This window comes from Vombatus ursinus, unplaced genomic scaffold, assembly GCF_900497805.2.
Source record: "Vombatus ursinus unplaced genomic scaffold, bare-nosed wombat genome assembly UNPS02014779.1, whole genome shotgun sequence".
Taxonomy (NCBI): Eukaryota; Metazoa; Chordata; class Mammalia; order Diprotodontia; family Vombatidae; genus Vombatus; species Vombatus ursinus.
Window position 1 is genome coordinate 45,691,077 of NW_020954557.1, and position 25,402 is coordinate 45,716,478.

The 25,402-nt window shown below is 35.7% G+C and overlaps 1 protein-coding gene across 1 annotated transcript in view; it reads left to right on the forward strand.

The window, feature by feature from the left end:
• TLK1 (tousled like kinase 1) overlaps window positions 1-25,402 on the forward strand; it is a 157,711-nt gene that overhangs the window by 35,618 nt on the left and 96,691 nt on the right. The window contains exon 2 of the mRNA XM_027865956.1: window positions 24,514-24,632. Within this exon, the coding sequence (XP_027721757.1) occupies window positions 24,514-24,632 (119 nt within the window). The remainder of the gene's footprint in view (window positions 1-24,513; window positions 24,633-25,402) is intronic.

The window sequence follows — 25,402 nt, forward strand, 5'->3', positions numbered from 1 at the left end:
TTTCTGTCTTTAATAGTTTTCATTGTCTTCATTTAGCCTAAAATCAAATCACACATAACAGTCATTAGTGTTAAAGACAAATAAATGATCCCAAATGAAAAAAAAAAGTGTCTGCTGTAATGTAGTTATTGTAAGTGCTTACTTTATGAGTATTTTATTCATTCAGCAAATATTGAGAGTCACAAAAAGATTACTAAGACAATGGCTCATGCCTTGAAAGTGGTAAGGGGAAAGCTAGGTGTCACAGTGGATAGAGCACCAGCCCTGGAGTCAGGAGGACCTGAGTTCAAATCAAGCCTCAGACACTTGACACTTATTAGTTGTATGACCTAGGCAAGTCACTAAAGCCCAATTGCCTTGCCAAAAAAAAAAAAAAAAGAATTTATGATGTGGTAGGGGAGATGTTACGTGCACAAATAACTGTAATGCATGGCATTGTGTGATAAGAATCATGTTTCACCAGAGTGCAGGAGGTAACATTTGAGAATAATTATATGTATAGTGCTTTAAAGTTTTGATAGAACTTTATGTATCTCGTAATCCTCGCAATAATCTTGTGAGATGTAGGTACTGTAGAAGATATTAGCCACATTTTTATAGATGAGGAAATGGACGCTGAGAGATTAGGTAATTTGTCTGTGGTCTCAGATTAGTAAATGAGGCAGGATCCAGTACTCTACTATCTACTCCACATTAGTGGATAAGTTCTCACAGGTAGACACTGGCGGAAAGGGAAGGAAAAAAATGGTTATTCCATTTGGGATTCCAGTGAGTCTTCATTCCAGGCATGGGTATAGTAAGCATTCCAAGAAGGGATAAGCTTGTGAAGTTTGGCTGGAGTATAGGATACATGTAAAGGGAAAAAATAAACATTCTTCTGTGCTTAGTATTGTACTAAATACTGAAGATATATATATAAAAAAAAAGTCCCTCCTCTCAAGGAGTTTAGATTCTAATGGGAAAGGCATTATGTGTATAAATAAGTATGTATGAGATACACACAGAGTAGGTGGAAAGTGACCTTGGAGGGAACTGTGAAAGGCCTCTAGCAGTAGGTAGCATGTGAGCTGAGTCTTGAAAGAAGTCATGTATTCTAAGAGGTGGAGGGGAGGAGGGGAAAGTATCCTAAATATGGGGAAGAGGCAGTGCAAAAGTAAATAGAAGTATCGGATGTGAGTTGTAGGTAGGCTAGTATAATGTGGGAATATGGGTCTGTGGAGGTAAGATGAAAGATATGAAGGGGTCAGGTTATGAAAAGCTTTAAATGGCAAACAAAGAAGTTTATATCTGATGCTGGAGTAATAGGGAGTGACATGATCAACATATTCTATTTTAGAAAATTCATTTTGGCAGTAGTGTGGAGGATGAATGGAGTGGGGAAAACTTAAGGCAGAGATACCAGTTAGGAGGATATTGCTGTGAGGTGTTGAGGCAGGAGGTGTTGAGGTCCTGAACTAAGGTGTAAACTGTGTGAGTTAGTGAGGAGGATTTGAATGCAAGAGGTGTGGAGTTAGAAATGACAAGATTTGGCAAATGATTGGATATATGGAGTGAGTGAGAGCAAAGACTCAAGGATCACATCAAGAATGCAAATCTGGGTAACTGAAGCTTTGGGACAAATTATGAAGCTTGTGTGAACTTTTTTTTTCAGTAAGTAAAGAGGAGTAATTCAATCAGAACTCTACTTCAGGTGGTTTAATGTAGTGCTTAGGGTCGATTAATGGAAGATCATTAACTAGAGCAACGTTTCTTAAGTTCTCTTGGGTCCTGAAATCTTTGACAGCCTGATAAACCCTATGGACCCCTTCTCAGAGAATGCAAAATAAAAACATAGGATTACCAAAGAAACCAATTATATTGAAATAGTTATCAAAATATATTTTTTTAAATCCACATTTAAGGGTCTCTGAAATCATCCATGGGCTCATTGGAGCGGGGAGGACATATGCCCTGAGTTAAAACCTTTGAATTAGAGGAAGAAGAGACCATTTAAGATGCTGTGGGTAATTTCAGTGAAAGATAATGAGAGCCCATACTAGGGTAATGGCAATGGAAAGAAAGAGGAAAAGTTTATTTTAGAGAGAGAATTAAAAGGGCATGGTATTTGGTGAGTGTGATAAGGATTAAGTTGGAACTAGTTACCTTCTAGTGTCCGTTTCTCAAATTTCAGCCAATTCCACAAAGTTTATTAAGAATCTAGGAGCATCTGTGATTGGAGGGGAGTCATGAGAGAGAAGTAAACCCTCCTATCTTTTTTAAAAATTCAGGTGTTGAAGACTTACAGAAAGACATGGACGTGAATTTCATGTGGTGAAAAGGCAGTTTGGCTTTTGAACTGCACTGGAAGTGAAGGGGTACTAACAGTGACTTGTATGCAAGAAATGTTCTAATGGAATAATAAAAAATTTGTAAGGTTAGAAAGGAGGTAGGCCAGTCATGTAAGTTGTAATAGTTGGAGAGATGAGTGTTTTACTGTTTTCTATGAAATGTTGAAAGAACCAGAGGAAAGTCTGTCTCCAGCAAGTCTGATGACTTTCCTAAAAGACTTGGAGAAAGACATGCAGGGATGAAAAGGCATGTGTTCCACACAAGTAGAGTGAATGTTAACATTTGTAAGATTGTGAATCCATTGGAACAGAAGTATTCTCAGTTGAAATAAGTCTTTAATAAATCAGATGTAATCTTTTCTCCATAGGAGCCAAAACCATGAGCACACCTGTAAGACCTTATCTATCCATATCGTACATTCATTTGGAGCTGAAATATGTGTTCCCCGTTACTCACTATGCTAACTCTTTTCCAATTACCTTGTATTTATCTAACTGTATAAATTTTATATCACACATACACACACATACACACACAGACGTGTCCTCCAAACAGAATTTAAGTCCCTTGAAGTCAAAGACTTCTTGGGTTTTTCTCCATGTCTTTTTATGCCCAGGGCCAATCGTAGTGCTTTAAACATAATACACACTGAACAAATACCTACTGTTCTTTACTGCCTCATAGGTTTATCAGGCATCAATGTGGGTACTTGGGATCAAAAAGTTTGTCACATGTTATAAATTTGAATTTATAATATGAAAAGTAGGCAAGGAATATTGCAGAGGAGCTAGAATAAGAGACAGGTTTTAAAGGAAAAGATCATTCAGGCCAAGGGAACAGGAAAGGCAAAGAAGCAGGAAAGCCCCAAGTGTGTTCAGACAATAATATGTTAGATGGAATATAGAGAATAAAGGATAGTGATTGAATCTGTTATTTCACTGCTATAAGGAACTCCAAAACAAACTCCAGTCTATAGCAATGTCAGTGAGCACCTTTTCTGCAACTCACAGTCTTAACAGAGTTGCCTAGAGCACTGAGAAGTTAAATGACTCACCCAGGGTCACTTTCCAGTTATGGAACTTGAACCAAGCGCTTCCTAGCTCCAGCTTGCCAAGACCTGCTGTTTACTACCCCACACTGACAAATCAGTATGCTTGAATATTAGGCAAAGGAATTTAAACTTATTTGGGAGAGAGTAAGGAGCTATTGAGGATTTTAAAGCCTAGGATTGAGATGATCAAATTCATATGTGAAAATAGTCTGACAGCAACTCCTTTGCATTCCCAGCCCTTAATGCTATGCCTGACAAATTATAGGCACTTAACAAATGCCTGTTGAGTAATTACTTAATAAGCAATGTATCTCTTGACCTCAAGGTCATAGACCTTGATCTAGAAGTTGTGTAGGATCCTGTTTTTATAACCAAAAGGGAATTTTAGGCATCACCTAGTCCAATCCCCATTTTTTTTTTTTTAGTGAGGCAATTGGGGTTAAGTGACTTGCCCAAAGTCACACAGGTAGGAAGTATTATGTGTCTGAGGCCGGATTTGAACTCGGGTCTTCCTGACTGCAGGGCTGATACTCTATCCACTGTGCCACCTAGCTACCCCCCCCCCACCCCAGTCTCCATATTTTATGGATTAGCAAGCTGAGGGTGAGAGAGAGGTCAGATGACTTCCTGTAGTCACACAGCTAGGTTTTTGAGATTCCTTTTGGTTTGCCTCTGTAAATATATTGGTTATCCACAAGGAATCAGAGAGAAAAGCATTCTAGCTTTGATTACTACAGGAACAAATCTGCATTCATGCCTTTACTTTTTCTTTCAAGCTAGATAATTGATGCATTTTACCTAATTAATATTCACCAATAACCTCAACTTGTATTTGCAGTTACAGTTCACCTAATAGGTAATTTTAGAATGATTTCCATGAATCATTAGATAAATATTGGTAGAAATAATGCATAAAAATAGCATCTTAAATCCTAAGAAAAAATGTCTGTTTTATCAGACAAGTGATTTATGTTTCCTAGAAAAAGAAGTTTCTAGAAATATGAAACATATTGGCGGGAAATGTTCCTGTTTTAAGTGACTAAGGTAACTTGTATTATAATATAATCTAGCACAGGGGTAGGGAACCTGTAGCCTTGAGCCCTCACGTGGCCCTCTAGGTCCTCAAGTGCAGCCCTTTGACTGAATCTAAACTTCACAGAACAAATCCCCTTAGTAAAAGGATTTGTTCTGTAAAGCTTGGACTCAGTCAAAAGGCAGTGCCCAATTTTTCTAGCACATTGTTTAGAATAGTTTCTATGTGAATGGAGCTATAGTAATTATTTCTCCATGTTGTCTGTGTTTGAGCCTATCAAACTGTGCCTATTTAGGACCAGAGGATTTTGTTAGGTAGAATTTTCCTTAAGTCATTTTAGCCTTAAAAAAAAATAAAGTGGCAAAATAATTATCTGTGACCCTTCCTGTGAAGCTAGTTGTTTCATTGAGAATTGTGTTAAATTGAGATGGGACTTTGAATTAGAGGGTAAATCTTTCCTGCAGCAGTTTAAATAGGCTTATGCTGTGGAAAAGCAACCTGAACTATTTACTTTTAGGTGAATGAAGAACTCGCTTTGACACAGATGAACAAGGCTTATACAATTTTTCATGCTTCCAATGTGTGATTCTTGGGTTTGGTAATGGCAGATTGTTGTAGCTTCTGGGGTCTGGTATAATCTGAACCATCATAATTCTTCCGTTTTGAATAAGAAAATGTTTTATTAAATATTACTTTATTAGAGAATAATAATAGTCAGCATATAATTACTTTAAGGCTTGCAAAAGCACTTAGCATCTTATCTCAATTGATCTTCGCTACAGTCCTATGAGCTAAGTGCTATTATTATCCCCAATTTTTGTATAGGAAGAAATTGAAGCTGACTTATTCAGGGTTATATAAATAAGTGTAGAAAGTGTATGTGAATTTGGGTCTTCCTGACTTCAAGTGTGACTCTGTGCTTTGTGCCCCCTAACAGTCTAGGAATACAGACATTTATAGATTTCTCTGACATCTTTTATTCAGCTTCTCTTGTGAAATTCCTCATTTATAACATATTGAAGCCTCCTTACTCTCAGCATATATTTCTCCTTTGCCCTTTATGCTTTACTTGACTTAACTTCTTTGGAGACTGACTCAAAACCATATTATCTCATTGCAAGAACATTGGTGTTATATTTAAAAAAAAAAAAAAGATGGGACTTTCTTCCAGGGAGAAGTTTGGAGTCATTAAAAAATAACAAAAACTATGCAATTTCTCAAAGGCAGCATATCCTCTCTCTTCCTTTTCCATTTGCAGTATCTGTCTAAGATATATATTTTGAAGGATATGCTGTATAGATTGCCCATTTACCTGCTTATCATAATCTAGATAATAGGTATTCTTTATCCACTTAATTTTCCCTTGATGAATAATTAGTCTGAACTCTTTTGCATGATTATGGATTTTACAGAGGAGATTCTATAGGGTTCTGGGTTTTGATGTATCTGCAAGATGTCACATTTAAGCAAGAACATCTAGAAGTCTTCACCATCTATAAGAAATCCCTTTTTGATTTTGATTCTGCATTGGATATCTCCCATGTCTGTGGCAAGCATCTCTTTACCTGTTTTATGCTTCTTGATATTAATATTAATGATTCAATTAATCATTTAATTGATCAGTTAATTGATACTAATGATCAGAGGGTAGTCAAAGTTATTTTATTTTTATGTCTTTCAAGTAATCTTTTATGGTGATTTTAACATCAGTCTTGTTGGAGGTAAGCCATTTTATTCTCCCAAATCAAATGTCTTACTAGTCAATATTATAGACTAATATGAATAGAACAATTTCACCTCAGCTCAGTGAAAAGTATTAGAGGGAAAAATAAATTTAAAGAGAGCTTAGGCTTAACAAATGGTCTAAGCAAAGGCATTCCAAGGGAATGTAAGAATGTAATTAGGACAATAAATAGATGGAAAATAGAAAGAATTGTAAAAATTTATGTACTGTCACAAACAGAGGAACTACTAAACTTGGATTTTAATATCACATTTCAAAAACTGCTATATAAGAAATTGGAAATGATTCTGAAGAAAAAGATGGAAAAAGCGTTGGATCAAACCAAATAGATAACAGTTTTAAGGATTCTGAAGGTGTCTGAAAAACTAGAAGTTACTGGGGCAGCTAGGTGGTGTAGTGGATAGAGCACTTGCCCTGAAGTCAGGAGGACCTGAGTTCAAATTCGGCCCCAGACCAAACATTTGACAGTTACTAGCTGTGTGACCCTAGGCAAGTCACTTAACCCCAATTGCCCCCCCCCCAAAAGAGAGAGAAGATACCAAACACCACAAATGTGCATAATATATTTCATTAGGTTATGTTCCCTGGGAAATATTCTTTTTTCTTTTTTTTTTTTTTGAAGGAGAACATTTATTGAATTTGAGGGTATAAAGACATTTTTACTCATCACACAAACTAAAGAAAATAAAACTTAACTAAATTTAATTTTAAAATTAACACCTATGCTTAAATACAAACTTTTTTTTTTTTGTGAGGCAATTGGGGTTAAGTGATTTGCCTAGGGTCCCACAGCCAGTAAGTGTCAAATATCTGGTCTGGGACTGGATTTGAACTCAGGTCCTCCCAACTCCAAGGCTGCAGCTCCATCCATTGTGCTCCTTAAATACAAACTTTTAAAATAGAATGCAAAATACAGAATTTTCACCAACATTAGGATGTGCCTCAGTGTGTCCTGCATATTTGCTTATGTCAGCATTGTGGAGGAAAACATCTGTAACAAAAAAAGTGGAGAAATATCAATACACGTTGACTTAGCCTACTTTCTCATCTGTTCAAAAATCTTATGAAAATAATCTGGAACTTTGATGAAGGTTTGAGAAGGGAAGAATCAGGCTTACGTAGACAACATTCTAGACCACATAGGATCACATATTTAGAGTTGGCATGAACTTTAGAAGTAATGTCTCATTTACTCATTTTACTGATGAGGAAATCTTAGAGGTTAAGTGGCTTGCCTAAGGTCACACAGGTCTAAAACAGCAGAGCTGACATTTGTGCCCAAGTCTTCTGACTTACTAAGGGAAAGCATTTGGGGTTGCTAGAGAATCAAGCATCCTCTTTCATTTTGGGCCTCAGTCTTCCCAGGGACCTTATATAGTTTAACTGAACTCACAGACTTATTGAACCACCTTGGATCTGAGGCCCCTTCAAGTGTGGAAAAAACTTGGGGTTGCATGAGATTAACTCCTCCTTCCAAACAAATGCACGCCTAGTTTGACTGGAAGATGTAGACAATACACAGTCGCGTATTGCTTATTGTTCCTTGCCTTGAAACTATACGTAAATAGTAAGAAGAGATAAACTCTGTTTTTTAAAGTAGCAGTGATACTATTTTCATGCAAATATCCCTAGTGATATCAAAAAGAAGAGGAATTTTAGAAAAAGATAGAAACTTAAGAGCAGAGTTGTTGCTAAACAGAAAATTTCTTTATAATGTATTTATGTAGTTCCTCTTCTTTAAGGATCAGAAAGGTCCTTATAAATACATACCTCCAAATTATTGTAATATATCTATATTACAGATGGGGGGGGATCTAAGCACAGGGACTTAACAATGAATAATCAATGGAGAAATAGGAAGTGTGATCTGACTGTATTCAATTAGTTGGTACATAATTTGGTTTTAAAATGATTAGCCATTCCTAGAATATTAATTTTAGGGTTATGGGAAGAGGGAAAAGAAAATAAATGTCTTCACTTCTGCTTATTATTTAGAAAAAAATCTCATTTAAGAAAATAATTTTCCTTTGTCACTCTGTTGCTTATTTTCTTCTATGCTATTTAATTTCTAGTCTTTTAAAAATAAATTGACTTCCCATTTTTGGGAATTTTTATTGTTCAAATGTGGGAGTGGTTTATTTTTTCTCTTTAAAAGTGATTTTTCCTTTTTTTTTATTTGACAGGCATGTCTTTCATACTTTCCTCCTATTTAAGTCATTTGGGTGTATTGAACAATAATATATTTAGCATAATCTTGCAATGAAGGCTGGGAACAGAAGTTTTAAAGTTTAGAAGTAACATGAATATTTGTATGCTTGTGATCACAGTTGAGAGAATACATTAGTGATAGTGCTGTGAAAGGAAATGAAAAAGTTAACATTAGGAGGCCATGAGATCTGATGGTCTACAAAGTCTCTATTTCTTATGTGAGGGTTAGGTCATAGACAGAGTTCCTTTTGCAATAATTGGGAATTTCTTGGGTGCTATCTGCTTCAGTAAAATATCTTTATATTGCAATTTAAATTTCTTTTTGGGGGGAAGGTTACTTGCTACTGGGAATATGAGATTACATGACACAGTGTTTCTGGGAAAGGGCAAGGGCAAATGCTTTAAAAGAAGGATTCTCCTAGCTGGTCGACTCACCAGGTTGTGGTGAATTATGTCTTCCATCATCCTCACCTTTTCTTACTTTTTCCGAACTGAAATAGATCACAAACTCCACAGAAAGTATTTGTGAATTATGTGTAGGAGAAAATAAGCCTTGATGCTGAGGCTTAATGGAACAAGGAGAGAGAATAGATATGATAGCTAATATAGATGAGAGATTTCGCATCCCTCCTCTGACACTGAACCAGTTGGATATCCATAGGCAAATCAATTAATTTCCTTGAGCCTGTAAATGTAAAGTATAAAACATTTGTAAAATAAGGTGAATGATACCAATAAGTGAATTATGTCAGTGTTTTTGGAAGGCTGCAATGAAATATGTATTTTAAGTGCTTTGTAAACCTAAAAACACTAAAATTATTAGGATGTAATTATTATGTTTTGGGGTTCATTCCAACTCAATTTTTAGATTTTACAACCACTTTTATGTAGAGTTTTTCTTTTTTTAAGGAAAATTGACTAACTTATGGGCAGCTAGGTGGCATATAGTGGATAGAGAATTCAACTAGAAGTAAGGAAGATCTGCGTTCAGATCCTGCCTAAGACACTTAATAGCTCTGTGACCTGGACATGTCACTTAACCTGTCAGCCTTGGTTTTGTCATTTATAAAATGCAATTAATAATTTGTAACTCATAGTAGTTGTGAGGGTCAAATGAGATACCATGTAGAGTGCTTTGCAAACCATAAGGTATTATATAAATGCTAACTATTAATAATAATGATGATGATGATAATAGAAAGTTAGTGTTGAGCACTAAATGTTTCTCTGTTGACTTCACTAATTAATCTCCCTAACTTTCTTTGCCCTACACTGATGGACAGGCTAGGTTTGGATGAAAAATAGTCTTCTCATGTGTGGTAAAATATAAGATACTTGGATAGGATTAGACATCAGTGAGATATGTAAGCACCTGCTATGGGCTTGGCACTGTGTGGATGTGCCAGATTTAAACACCTTCAGATCTAAAAAATATACACCAAGGTGGCATGCTTCCTGTCAGATATTGGGAAGTTAAGGTGATTATACTTCCAGTTGGGGATACTATAGAAATGTAGCTTGGGCCAAAATGATCTGTGTTAATTATATTTCACGAAAGCATATAAACATTGATGCTGTAAATGGGGTAGAAAATGAAAATTATTTTTGATATATAAGTTTTATGGCAATAAGGATAAGTCACATTTATGTAATGCTTTAAGATTTTTGCCAAAGCACTTTATGTACTTGATCTCATTGGACAAATCTGGGCGTATTCATTTCTAACTATGGAAAATATTTTCCTTCCCTGTTCATTCCCCCTGCTCACAAACAAAATATATATTTTTTACATAAGAGTTAGTAACCTGGATGATATAAACTAGTGATCCTGAGTTCTAGCCTCACAAGTTTCATGTAACTGATTGTTGTTCAGTCTGCTCTTAAATCTCTCACTTCTGGATTAGAATATATATTACTTTACATTCTAAAGGATTACAGACAAAGTTAACATGAGTGATTTTCTATATATATTGGTTGGTATTCAAAATGAATTGGTTGTTTCAATGGTATGAAAGCCATGCCAGGAACATATATTTGCATGGTTCTTTGCTTTTATTGCAGACTAGGAGGTTCTCGAGGGAATTTTGGCAAACTTCTTAGATAGATGATAGTAAAAGCTGACATTTATATAATGTTTTGAATTTTATAAAGTAATCTAAAATTTCAAGACCTTATTCCTTAAAACTGTATTATAAAGACCGGGCTTCCTTGTTAGTTCATTCATCTTTTCTTCTAGGAAAGATGAGTTATAAATGTAACTTTGGTAGAAAAGAGTCATATAATCAAGCCTAATTAATTTGGACTCTGCTAATTAAGAATTTGTTTTAACTGGAACTGAATTGAAATTACCCTTTATAGTGACTAAGAAAAAGTCAATACACAGATGCAATAAATTTTTAAAAAAAGTTTTAAAACTAAGGAACAAATTGATTATTAAGTACTCTCAAGTACTTGAGAAGCACTATTGACTTATAATTGACATGCTAATTACACATCATTAATTAATTTTCCATAAGGAGACTAGTCAGCTTTTGTCAGTATTTTGTTAGTCTAATTCTTGATACTGAATATATTCAAAAGTAGAGTGACAATATTTCCTTTAAAATATTGATTGATTTGTCATTAATTCCGCTAAGTTTTTCTCTCACAACAAATGCAATTTAACAAAAGTTAACCACAATACTAAGTGTAGTCTGAGTAGCAGGGAGACCATACTGTATCGGGAATAGGCCTCAATGTCAGGAAGACCTGGGAGTCCAACCTGTAACGCATACTTGGCTTTGTGACTCTGAGCCAATCATCTGATCTCTTGATGTCTTTCATAAGACTGTATGTTGCTTTGCAGAACAGTTGCCTGCCTTCACTGATGAAGAGAATTTTCCTCATCTGGAGTTTTATTCATGAATGTAATCACGGTTCTTGACAAACAAAATAGTGTACTGTGTGAGGTTCTAGGGGAAATGGAAAGTTTTAAGGATGACTTCAGTAGCTTTTACAGTCTAAACAGGACTTAGAAATATTTAAGTACTGAAGAAGTGCAAAACAAAGTGCTTTGTGTGGGGAGAATGGATGTTACTGTCTCGGGGAACAGGGAAGACTTTTCCTGTGGAGTTATTTTTTGAACTGGACTTAACAGAGTGCAACTTAGTAGGCAAAAGATTAGATTTGAAGCTCCATGAGGGCAGGGGCTATCTTTTGTCTACTTTTGTGTCTCTAGCCCTTAGCACAGCACCAGGCACATAGTGGGTGCTTAATAAACTTTGATTGAAAAGGAGAGGAAGGGAAGGCATTTATGAAATGAGCAAAGTTAAAGAATGGTTTGGCTGGAGCAGGACTTCTTAAACATTTTCCACTGGTGACCCCTTCAGAGCTTCTTGAACTGTGGGGTTTGTGACTCACAAGTTTAAGGAGTGCTGTGCTAGAGCATAGATTATGGGGAGATGAGTGGTGTGAAATGAGGCTCGGAAGATAAGGTGATGCAAAATCAGAGGTCTTTGAATGTTAGGCAGAAGAGTTAGCACAATTCTGTAGGCCAAGGGAGCCATTGAAGATTTCCAAGTAGAGAAGAATAGTGGTGCCTGTAAGTATGTTTGATTTTATTTAGGTTTCAATTACTTTACTGTACTTCAAGGAGGTATAATTTTATTGATGTGGGCATTTCTTCTGTGGATTCTGAACCCAGCTCTTCTAAAATTTATTAGTGCCAAAAATTAATCATTGTTGGATTTTTTTGTTTCCTTATTTGAGTGGTGACCTCTTCTATTTCTCCTACAAACTGACTAATATATGCGAAACATAGCTTTTCAAATTTATTCATGTAGCTGACATTCAGTTTTTTGCTTGGTGTTATATGAGTACATAAGAAAGCAAAACACAGGCTGTATTCTAAAGGAGCCTGTGATCTAGCATAGGAAATAAGAAACTAATATTGGACGCTCTGTGACCTTGGATAGGATACTTTAACCATCTGTACCTTGAAATGTCTATAAATTGAATTAGAAGTATAATCTAAGGGATCAGAAAGAGGGAAAAGATCCTGGTGTACAAAAAAATTATTTATAGAAGCACTTTTTTGATTTTCCCAAAGATCTGAAAAAGAAAAGGGTTGCCCATTAATTGGGGAATGGATGAGCAAATTGTGGTTGTAACAAATATTACTCTGTAAGAAACAACTAAAGAAATTACATCAGAGAAACCCAGGAAGACTATAAGTAATACAGGGTGAAATGAACAGAATCAGAACAAGTTACAAAGTGATGACATTGTAACAAAAATAGCTTTGAAAGAAGTAAGCTTCTGGGGCAGCTAGGTGACCCAATGGATAGATCTCCGGCCTTGGAGTCAGGAAGACCTGAGTTCAAATATGACCTCAGACACTTGACACTTACCAGCTGTGTGACCCTGGGCAAGTCACTTAACCCTGATTGCAAAAAAGAGCAAAAAAGAAAGAAAGAAAGAAAGAAAGACATAAGCTTCTGACACAACGACCAATCATGATTCTAGGAGACCAACAATGTATGCTACTCATGCACTTCCAGAGGGGTGATGGACTACATTTTTAGAATGACACCTAGATTTTTGGAAATGGCAAAATATATCCTTTTTTTTGGGCTTGCTTATGCTTAATTTGTTACAAAGGTTGCATTTTTCTTTTTGTATTTGTGGGTAGGGGTATTGAGTACAAGGAGGGTTGTCAAATTTTTTTTCAAATTTTATTTATTTTTAGTTTTCAACATTCTTTTCCACAAGATTTTGAGTTCCAAATTTTCTCCCCATCTCGTCCCTCCCCTCACCCCAAGATGGTATACATTCTGAATACCCTTTCCTCTAATCTGCCCTCCCTTCTGTCTCCCCTTCCCCTTCTCTCATCCCCTTCCCCTTCAATTTTCCTGTAGGGCAGGATAGATTTCTAAAAAAAATTTTTTTAAAAACATAAAAAAATATTAAAGAGGTTACAAAAAAGGCAAGGTTTGGCAATTGGTTGCATGCATAGGGGTGGGGAGGGAGAGTAGTAAGGGTAAGTGAGGAATCGAGGATAATGTCAAGATTACTTAATCTATGTTAGTGCCTTTGAGAGAAATAGGGAAATTTGGAAGAAGAGAGGGTTTGGGGAAAAATAATCAGTTCTGTTTTGGACCTGTTGAGTTTGAAATTTCTCTGGGATATCCAGTTTGAAATGTATGTTAGCAATTGATGATGGGAGACCTAGAGAAGAGACTATGGCTTGGATGTATAGGTCTGCATAAATATGATAGTTAAACCCATGGCAGCCGAGGCGGGAGAGGCAGAAGCAGAGATGGCCCAGAACAGAACCTTGGGGAATACACACAGGGAAGAGGAGTGTGTTGTTGAGAATGATTCAGCAAAGGAAAGATCAGAGAGGAGAAAAACCAGGAGAAAGTAGTGCCATGAAAAGGCCAAAGAGGAGAGCGCCTCTAGGAGTATGTAGTTGTCAACAGTGTCAAATGTAGCAGAAAGGAGAAGGATTAGGGCTGAGAAAAGACAATCAGATCTGGCAATTAGGAAATCATTAGTAACTTTGGAGAGAACAGTTTGAATTGAGTTTATGGAAGTCATCTGTCAAATTGTAGACAGTTGAGGAGTGAGGGGAGCGGAAATGATGGCAGGGAGTACAGTTAGCTTTTTCAAGAGATTGATAGGAAGGAGAAGCCATTCCTTTAAATTCAGCCAGTGTTTATTAACAACTTACTCTATGTCTAGTATTGTTCTAGGTGTTAGAAATACAAAGACAAAAGGAAAAGAAAAGTAGTCCTTTCCTTTCAATGAACTTACGTTCTTCCTGGCATTGCAGTATACAAATGTATAAATCATTAGAAGATAATTTCAGGCTAGAGAGGGTACTAACCAAGGGCCTCAGGAAGAGGCTTCCAGAACCTTAAAGTTGTAAGGGATTCTGAGAGGTCAAGAATTCTAGGGTTAGTCTGTGCTAAGGCAGGATTGAGACAATGCGGAGATAGGCCAGTTTGATTGGAAAACAAAGTGTGTAAAGGAGGACAATGTGGAATAAGTCTAGAATGATAAGCAGGAGACATCCTGCTTTAAATGTCAAGCTGAGGAGTTTGTATTTGCTTAGAGTTACATTAACGCAGTGTAGAATTAGATCTGAATTTCGTTTGGTGTTTATATTTAGCTAATGAAACTTGGGTATTGCCAATGATTCAATAATAACAAGAGAAATGCTTGAACCTAGCTTTTCTGGACTCCATGGCTAGCTCTTCATTTACTGTGCCATGCCTCTTTAAATTTCTTAAAGTTTAAAATTTGGATTCAAAATTTGGATTCAGTTTTCTCCATTGAACGTTAATTTTATAGTAAGTTATTAATCCATTTCCCTTACCAATTTTGGTTTGTATCATGATTAAAGTAATGGTAATAATGATAAGAGCTAACAGTGGCTTATAAATAATGTTTTATTTGAGCTTGATTGTTTTTTGACTCCAGGTTAAGTGTTCTTATACTAGGCTACTTCTCAATAAGATTAAAGTTGTCTGACAATAGAAGTAGCTTATTGCAGCTAATTAGGTTTTTTTGTTTGTTTTATATCTCTTGTTTTATGTATGGAAAGGACCATGGAGTTGAAAGGGAAAAAGAACCCTGGATTTAATTCTCCTTTCTCTCATCATTTTTTAGGATTAGGATTATAGGCTCATTGGTTTAGATCTGAAATGGGTTTAAAGGTCATTTTAGTTCAGTTCCTTCATTTTGTATTTCAAGGAAACTGAGGCTTAGATACACAGCCATCATGTTCTCTGTGAGTCTGCTCTTCTCTAGGCTAAATAACCCTAGTTCCTTCAACTGATGCTGATATGATATGGCACGACCTCAAGGCCCTTTACCATTTGGGATTCCCTTCTCTGAATTTGATAGCTATGTTCAAGTATTTGAAGGATTGCTGCCAGGAAAGGGGATTAAGTGTTTTCTATTTGACTCCAACAGGCAGAACCAGAAGTAATGTATGAAAATTGTGAAAAGGCAAACAACTTTCCTAAAAACGTAACAACTGGGCTACTTCACAAAGTAGTAAATGGGTTTCCTTTCTTTGGAGGTCTTTAAGGTGTCAGATAAATTGTTGTGGTGACTCGTCTTCATTGAGCATAGGACTAGGTGACTGCTGAAGTCCCTTCCAACTCTAAAATTCTATTATTTTGTGACTTATTATTGTTGAAAAAACCTGGCTTAAAATCCTGGATCTGCAATTTATTAGTTGTGTGACTTTAAGTAAGTTACTTCACATACCTGAGCCTTAGTTTATTTGTGTAAAGAAAGGATAATGATGTATGTCCTTTATCATGTTACAGTTTTGCCGAAAAAATACTTCCTGATATCTGAGAGCTATAGAAATGTGAACTATTATTCATCATAAGGAAAATTTTCCAAATAATTAGAGTTTTCTAGAAGTGGAATATGCTGCTTGATGATGTCATTGAGTTTCTCATTATTGGAAATCTTGAAGTTGGAAGGAAAGGCTTGATGACCACTTGTTTAGGGACATGGTTTCTTTTTTTTTTTTTTTTTTAATTTTTAGGCAATTGGGGTTAAGTGACTTGCCCAGGGTCACGCAGTTAGTGTCAAGTGTTTGGTCTGAGACCAGATTTGAACTCAGGTCTTCCTGACTTCAGGGCTGGTGCTCTTACCCACTGCTCCACCTACCTGTCCCTAGGAACATTCTTTAAATACAGATTAAACTCTAGGACTAGGTAATTTCTCAAAGTCTTGTCCGACTGTAGGATTTTATGAAGCATTGGTCATACAACCAGATACTTCAGTTCCCTAATCTAGCTGCTTAATTTTTAGTGATCAAATTGTTGTTTACTTTCATTTAATAAGGATTTGAGTTTCAACTGTGTATAAAAAGTCCAAATAAAATCTTATCCATTTTCTCTTTATTTTAATCTTATTTTCACACAAATAATGTTCAGTATCCTCACATTTCCTTTACATAAATGAGCGGTAATCAAGATACCTTTTTGCCTACTTTTCTTTAAGGTAGTTGTTTGATAGTCAGCAGGTATTTACTTAGCTCCCACTATGTGCTAAGCCCTATGCTTGTTCCTGAATATATAACCTCCCTCACCCTCAAAATAAAATTCCTTGCCCTCAAGGGATATCAAAGTAAATACTAGGTAATTTGAGAAGAGGTCGTAACAGCTGGGAGATCGAGAAAGGTTAGATCAAGAAAGGTTTTCTTTAGGAGAGCTGAGCTTAGAATGAAACTAAGTATTTTCAGAGGGTGAAGGGCGGGGGAGAAGGCATTCTATATAGGGGGTGTGCAAAGGTATAGAAACAGGAGATGTAATGTATATAAGAAGTAAATAGCAAGATGGTAGGTTTAGACTGTCGAGAACTTAAAGAGGAGTAATGTGTAAAAAGTTGGGAAAGGTAGGTTGGAACCTGGTCGTGATGGTCTTTAAATGGTCAATAGAGGAGTTTGACTCTAGAGATCATAGAAAGCCAGTAGAGTTTGAGAAGACCATGGTCAATATCTGTGTTTTAGGAATATGACTTTGGCAGCTGTGTTGGAGAGTGAATTGGAGAGGGGAGAGACTTGAGACTGGGAAAACAATTGGTATGTATTTATGGTGGGCCCTGGGATGCTAAAAAGCAGAAACGAGGTTATTTTAATAGATCAGGCAAGAGTTGCCTGTGTGGCTTAATATTGAAAATAGCATTAGCACTACATTTTTTATTAGTGTTACTAAATGATATCATAGGGAAAATGATGTATTTTTGTTAAATTGATTTCTAGTCCTGACTTTTATAAGTACTACCTTGGGACCTTATATTACTTTAGCTCTCTGGGTCTCAATTCCCACATTGTTAAAGTAGGGATGATGATATTTCCTCTAGCTAGCTCACCTGGTTGGTGTGAGGAAAGAACTTTTGTAACTGACTGTTTTTGGCAAATGTGAATTACATATAATAGGGGGTAGAATTAAATTATCTTTGGTCACTCCTAGTCCATTCTTTTGTTCCAGCCGTGTGCATTTAATTTACTAATCACATTATTTTGTTGTGGTGTGGTCAACCATGACTTTTGTTTTTATTCTGAACTTAAGAAATAAAACAAGTATTTCCATAATAAAATAGAATGGAGAAAAAGAGGATTACACTTGAAACTGCAGATCTATTATGTACAACTTGCTATTCCTTTAAATGTTCAACAGTTGTCATGTAATATTTTTCACATTCCTTCATCCCATGTCTACCATTAGACACAAGTGTGTGTGTGTGTGAATTCTTTCTCTGGATGCAAACAATATCTTCCTTCATAGGACCTTTGCAGTTAATTTGGGTATTTATAATAGAATGACTTGGTCACTCAAGATTGTTCTTAGAACAGTATTGTGGTTACTATATACAATGTTTACTTGGTTCTGTTCATTTTGCTCTTCATTATTTCGTGCAAGTCTTTTCTTGTTTTTCTAAAATCATTGAGCTCATTTCTTTATAGATGAGAATAGTTTGTTATTCCATCATAAACATATACCACAATTTGTTTAGCCATTCCCCAATTGACGGGCATCCCTGCAATTTCTAGTTCTTTGCCACCACAAAGAGAGCTGCTGTAAATATTTTAGAGCATATAGGTTCTTTTCCTTTTTCCCTAATCATCTTTGGAAATCTAATAATGGTATTGATGGGTCAAAGGATACAGTTTAATAACTCTTTGGGCATAATTCCAGATGGCTCTCCACAGTGGTTGGATCAGCTCACAATCCACCAACAATGAATTAAGGTCCCAGTTTTTCCACATCCACTCCAACATTTGTCACTTTCCCCTTCAATTTTAACCAATCTGATAGGTATAAAATGGTATCACAAGGTTGTTTTAATTTGCATTTCTCTAATCAATGATTTAGAACATTTTTTATATGACTATAAATTGTTTTGATTTCTTCATCAGAAAACTGCTTGTTAGCAAAGTTCCTTATTTATTTGAGAAACGAGATCTTTATCTGAGGCACTCTCTATAAAATTTTCCCCCCAATTTCTACTTTCCTTCTGATCTTGGCTACATTGTCTTTATTTGTACAAAACCTTTTTAATTTAATGTAATCAAAATTATCCATTTTACAGCTCGCAATGCTCTCTATCTCTTGTTTGTTCATAAGTTGTTTACCTATTTATTTTTTTCAACCATGATTTGAATAGCACTAATAAAATATTCTTTGTAAACTGGCCTTTCATTAAACAGCTTTTAATTTTCTGAAAATGAAAGAATGTTAGGTAGGTCGTTTGTTTTCCTCTAGTTTCTTTGGTGACCATGAGGAGGGTAAAGCAGTTATAAAAGGAGAGAAAAATATCTGAATTGGCCTTACGTCTTAACTCTAAAGCTGTGCAGGTTTTGAGGTAGCTTTTGACCATGCCTCTTTGATAAAAATTCAGTAAATTTAAGTATGATTTAATTCATTTCAGAAAGCAATTTTTAAGTGTACTGTTAGCTGCTGAGGTTACAAAGATGAAAACAACATAAATACCTGCCAGCAAGTAGCTTTATGTTCTATTGGAGGGAGAAAATTTGTACACAAATGTTAAATATTGTGTACATTCAGAAACCAGGGAGTGTTGATTAATGATTTGATGTCAACCTTAGAGGAAGTACTCCAGTAGAGTGCCACACATTAGTGTTCTTGACCTGACTTTGTTCAGTACATTTAAATCAATTATTTAAATGAAGGTTTAGGTGGTATGCTTATCAAAGTTGAAGATGGTACAAAGTGGAGAGGGATAGTTCCTATCTTGGATGATAAAAGTGGGATCCACTTTTATCTTTGCACACTGAAACAGTGTACTGAAATGAACAAATTTAGTATAAACAAATGTTTTACGCTTGAGTTAAGCACAAATACTTGATGAGGAAATGTCAGTAGAGAGATAAAATTATTGCTCAGATGACTAAAGGGTTCTGTGGATTTCAAGCAACTTGTTCATCAGTGTGGGGAACTAATCTCAGTATGGAAATTCCTTGACTGATGCAGCTTGTCAACTCCTTCATATCTTAGAGTTGTGTGGAGGCACTGAGATGTTAACTGACTTATCTTTGGTTTTACAGCTTTCAGAGGCATGGCTCAAACCCAGGTCTTCCTGACTCCAAGACTAGCCCTTTATGCTATACGTCTCTGTCTCAGACTTGGCTACTTTAGTGTACTGCAGAACTAAGGTTATGTTGTACCCAGTGTTGTGGGGCATCACATTTAAAAATTGTCAATCAAGCAGCAAACATTAAGTGCCTATTACATGCCAAGTACTGTGCAAGGTGTTGGGGATACACATACAAAGAGTGAAATAATACTTATTCTCAAGGAACTTACATTTTAATTATGTTGACAAATTACATTTTTAGAAACCGGGTCAGGGATGATAGCTTGTAAAAGGACTGGAGATGGGTGGTGTGGTGAGAAGTTCTCTATTAGGATATTATAGCCATATTCAAATGATTAAAATATAGAAGAAGGGATTACATGGCCCTAATTTAAGGGAACATATTTTTCCATTCAACAAAAGAAAAAACGTCCTGATTCTTAGAGCTGTCCTAGAAGGTAGTATGATTGTTCATCTTTGTAAGTTTTTAAGTTAGAGACTTATTTTGGACAGGTGTTACAGAAAGGATTAATGTTTGGAAGGGTAGCGGTTGCAAGGTGATATATGGAAATCCCTTCCAATTCTCTGTGTGATTCTATAATTCTAATAATGTGTTTAAATATAAAAATATACTGTGACTATCATGGAGTGATTAGGCTTAACAAAATTAAGAGATAGATAAATGAATTATTACTTTGGATCTGTGATGGATCATTAAACAAGTATATTTTCAGCATTTTCTGTAGGGCTATACTTCAGTCTTGTCAGTTTTTAAAATGGGAAGATCCTTCTAAATAAAAGATTTGTCCATGAGCTCAATTCATCTTTCTTTAACATTCAGTATTTATTTTACTTTTTTTGAATTGAAGAGCATTTGAGTTTTTGCCTTGGACATAACTAAACTTTGGAAATCTGCCTCAGAAGAGCAAGTATGGTGAATGTATTGTGAAACAGACATGAATAGCAGGAAGGACTTTAAACAAGTGTTAACTCACAAAAGGAAATTTTTACTAAAAAAATCCTGAAAATATCTGTATTTTTATATGGAAGGAAAAAGGGAGGATAGGGAGTGAGACTTTTATGGAACAAAACCAGATTTTTTTAAATGCACTTAACCTGAGACTAGATTGTAACAAAATGGAAGTAATACTACTGTATTATACTATGTATTATAGTTGATTTCTGCTATAGTATGCTGATCACACCTTTTTTTTTCTCATCTTTCCATAATCCTCAGCACCTCCACCCCCAATCCCTTGAAATTAGTTATTTGTTGTTTTGTTGGGCCTACTGACAGAGAAGCACATAAATCTTTTTGATCCAGTTTTGTTATATGCTGGTATATATGAGTATCAGCTGGGTAAACAAGGTAGCTAAAATCTGCCAGATAATCAGTGAAATGAAACTGACAGATATTATGTGATAGAATATTTGGATTCATTCTGTTCAGTTATTCTGTATACACTTGACAAACACTTTCTCTCCATACACTGATTCACAGTTAGGGTAAATTTTTTGTAGATTCTTGGTAAGCTATAAGAGCAAAATGGTGAGATGTCCTTTACTGCCACTACCATTGCTTTTATATGCCTTGTATTGCAATACATGCGCTGTATTGGACTTTTCTGGCCAGAGAAGCAATATGAACATATCGATACACAATTACCATTTTAGGTACACACAGTTTCACTGCCATATTCTCGTCCTGCTCAATTCACTCTGGTGAATAAATTGCTTGTCCTGTTATAAACAAACTTCCTTTGATTCACCACCTTTTCCTTCTGCTTCCTTTCCTTGCATGTATTGTTTCATTGTTCATTTGTTTCAGTCATGTCTGATTCTGTGAAGAGCTTTGCATGCCAAAGACGGGGATTCATATTGAAACTTGGGAGGTAATAGGGAACCAGTGGACTTTTTGAAGTAGGGTGTGACTTAGTCATATGTGTATTTTAGGAGATCACTTTGGTGGCTGTGTAAAAGATTGATTGGAATGGGAAAAGACTTGAGGGTGAGACCAATGAGGAGGTTTTCTAATAGTTTAATAGAGATAAAAGCTGTGTAAGCAGAGAAAAGAGGACTTATTAAAAGAGACATGTTCTAAAAGGTAGAATTGACAAGATCTGGCAACTGATTTGGATATATGGAGAGTGGGTGAGAGTCAGTGATTATGCTGAGGTTTTGAACTTGGATGTCTAGAAGGATGATGGTACCCTTGACAATATTAGGAAATTTTGGAAAAGGGGTAGGTTTGAAGGAAAAGATAAGAAGTTCTATTGCGGACATGTTGAATTTTGGTTGCCTGTGGGTCATTGTGAGGAAAGGCCATGATATTTAACAAGTAAAAGATCATTTACATCTTTGGAAAAATCACTTTCAGTTGAATGATAAAGATCAATGCAGTTGGCAAAGATTGAGGAATGAGAGGATAAGAAGTTGAAGTAAGGGGTGTAGAATGCCTGAGAAAGAAAAGAGAGATAGGATGATGGCTTCAGGGAATTGAAGGGTCTAGTGAAGGTTTTGTTTTGTTTTAAAGGATGGGAGGTAATGTTTGTAGGCAGCAGGGATGAAGCCAGTGGATAAGCAGAGATTGAAGATTAGAAATAAAGAGGATGATTGAGGTAGCAATCTGCTGGAGAAGATTGGAGGGGATAGAATCTAGAGTACAAGTGATACAGTGGAGAGAGCTCTGGTCCAGAAGTAGGGAAGACCTGAGTTTGAGCCATGCTTCTGATAGATACTAGTTGTATGTTCAAATATAAGTCAATTAATGTCTCAATGCCCCAACACAACTTTTAAGTTATGGAGGAGTTGATGATCTGTAACAGTGAAGGGAATTTCCATACTGGGAGCAATTACGCTGATGAAATAAAAGTTTCAGTCCAATATTCTGCTAAAACAATCTACAGAATAGTCTACGAAACAATTTAGTCTTTTGGGTTCAAATCTGGACTCTGACACTTATTAGTGTGTGATCCTGGGCAAGTCACTCATCCTCTGTTACCTCAGTTTCATCATCAGTAACATGGAGATGATAATAGTACAGTCAGTTTTCATAATTCACGGTAGTTATGTTCTATAAAGTCACCTTGAACACTGAACTAACAAATACTGAACCATTGTTTCTAAGAGAAACACAGGGTTAGATTCCTTTGAGCTCTGGTCACAACATTGACTTTGCCTTATACACAAATTAGCAATTTCTTCTTCCATTTTCTGGATGTACGGTATTGTCAATTTGTTAACATTGAACTCACAACCAATAGCACTATGTAACTCATTCTTGAATGAAGCTTATCAAATATATTTTCTCTGTAAGGTATATCATAGCCTTCTTACACTTAGAAACACCAGATAGCACTTAAGCACTATACTTGAGGGCTATTTTATACAGCACAATCTCCAACAAAAAAGCACCAAAAATGCAAAAATCATTGCACTAAATAGATCTGGAAAAGGAAACTTGTTTATAATGTGAGAACTGACATAAGAGAGAGCATCTTATTGTTCGACCTTAGCTGGGAATATGTATTTTGGGTGACTCAAATTTCTTACCACTCTGGGCATGACATGAAAGTTCTGCAAGTATTGATTTGGGATTTACAAATAAAGTTTAGGGAGTAGGTGAATTCACAAAAACAAAATCTGCAAATAATGGTATCTACCTCTTGTAAGGATCAAATAAAATAATATTTGTAAAGCTATATGTCACTGTTAGCTATTATTATGTAGAATGGCTGTGTTGGTGGGAATATGGGATACCTCTTTATTACAGACTAAAAGAGGAGAGTATAGGTGGATGATATCAAGAAGTTAGGAGATATAGAGAAGGAGAAAAGAGGGAGCTTTCCACAGAGTCCTGTCTGATGACAAATAGTACACACTACTAGCTTCAAGTTTCAAAGTGGAAGGAAAGGGACAAATAACATGGAAGCTGGTTGGAGCAGAAGGGCCAAATTTAAGATCTTTGCAAAGTTGAAAGATTTCTCTGTGTTTGAAAGCAGTGGCCAAACTGGAGGGGCTAGCTGATATGCCAGATGGGGACAGTGCAAGTATAGGAGTAAAGCCCTCAGGAGTTAGACATGGGATCAAGGACACAAGTGGAGCAGTTGTTCAGAGATTTAAGGGAATGAACATGAAGGTAACACTCGTGGAGAATTAGGGTAGATACAATAGCTCAACTAGAATAACTTTCTCTTATTGAAGTAGAAGGTATGAGTAAATTGAGTGGTTATGGGTGGAATGAAGTGCTTGAAAAGTCAAGAAGGCTCTGTAAAATAACTAATCAATCCCACAAGCATTTATTAAATGTCTGCTATGTATAAGACATTGTGAGTAAAGATAATGTGGGGAGTTGATATGAAATTAACGTGAGAATAAGGTGCTTTCTTCAGATGTTAGTAAAAAAAATAGGGATATAGGAATTGCCAAATAGTAGCAAGAACTTATTTGAAGATAGACCAATAATTTGTTGTGAGCTAGATCTGCAGGACAATACTTTATCTGTTTCTCCCACTTTTAGTCACACCCTAGTGATTCTCAGAAAATTTAATTAAAATTGTTTTTTTTTAAATTTCTACATCTTGTGTGATTTTTAAAATTGTATAATTCAGTTCTTAAAATGACAGTTGAAGGCAGTTGAATGACATTTGAAGAACCTTTGGCTTCTCAACATGAAACATCTTCTCTTTCATTCTAACTTTTGAGTACCTGTGTGCAGAGTCCTTTGTTAGGCACTGAGATGGCTTTTTACAAGGTGTTGACATTAATACTTTAGGTATAATTAGGGAAAGAAGATCCACATAATTGAAACAGTCATATAATGGAAGGGCAAGGCATTTTGTGATTAAACACCCAAATAAGTGACACATAAAAGTGCTACAGTAATTCAGAGAAGCAGCATTTTTGTAATAGAAGGACAAGATACCATTTTCTGAGGGTTGCTGTTGTATAATATCATTCTTAAGATTAGTATGTATGTATTTCATTTACTTGAACCATTCATTTAATTAATGGCAAATCATAGCTCACTGGATGTATTTTCCATAGGTGCAATGGATGAGCTTCACAGCTTAGATCCAAGAAGGCAAGAATTATTGGAAGCTCGATTTACAGGAGTTGTAAGTGGAAGCACTGGGAGCACGGGAAGTTGCAGTGTTGGAGCTAAGGCAAGTGTTGCTTTAATAAATACACTTTTATTTATATTGAATCATTTAAATGTAGTTTGTAAAGGATCCCTTTATTTTGTAGCAAGAAGTTACGACCTGTTAATATATATGAGAATGATTTTGTGTCTGGCTTTATTATTGTGCTTGCTTTATATTTTCTTGTAACTTTTTTGAAAGCAAGGACTCTCTTAATTCAAATATATAACAACAAGTATTAACTAATTTCTTGGAACAATCTCTTTAATTTCATTTCAGTAAATATTAAGGCACTCTGCTAGACATTGAAGGTATTGATAGATATGACATACTCTTTGCTCTTGAGATACTATTTTATATTTTATGCTCATCTCTTGTGAAGCAACTTAGTGAAGCTTCTAGTGGATAAGACTTGAAAATAGCATATTCACATGTAATTGAAATGTTCTTGGGATCAAGGTGCTTCTTTGCAGTATGAAGCATTCTTAATGTTTCTTGGGTTTAGTGAATTCTCCTGTTTTCCTCTGTGCTATTACATTGCTACTATCTCAGTTTGCTTTTGTTCCTTTCCTACTTTTAGTCAGTTTAATCAGTCAGTAATTATTGAGTACGATTTGTGTAGAGCTGTGCTGTGCTAGGTTTTAGGCATAAAGATAATATTAAAGTCAAGGACCCTTCTCAAAGAATATATCTGGGAAGACACACTCAATATATATGAACTGCAGGAAAAAAATTAAATGTTAAACTGTGGTTGAGATTTACATTTTTAGAAAAGAGACAAACCACTCTAGGCT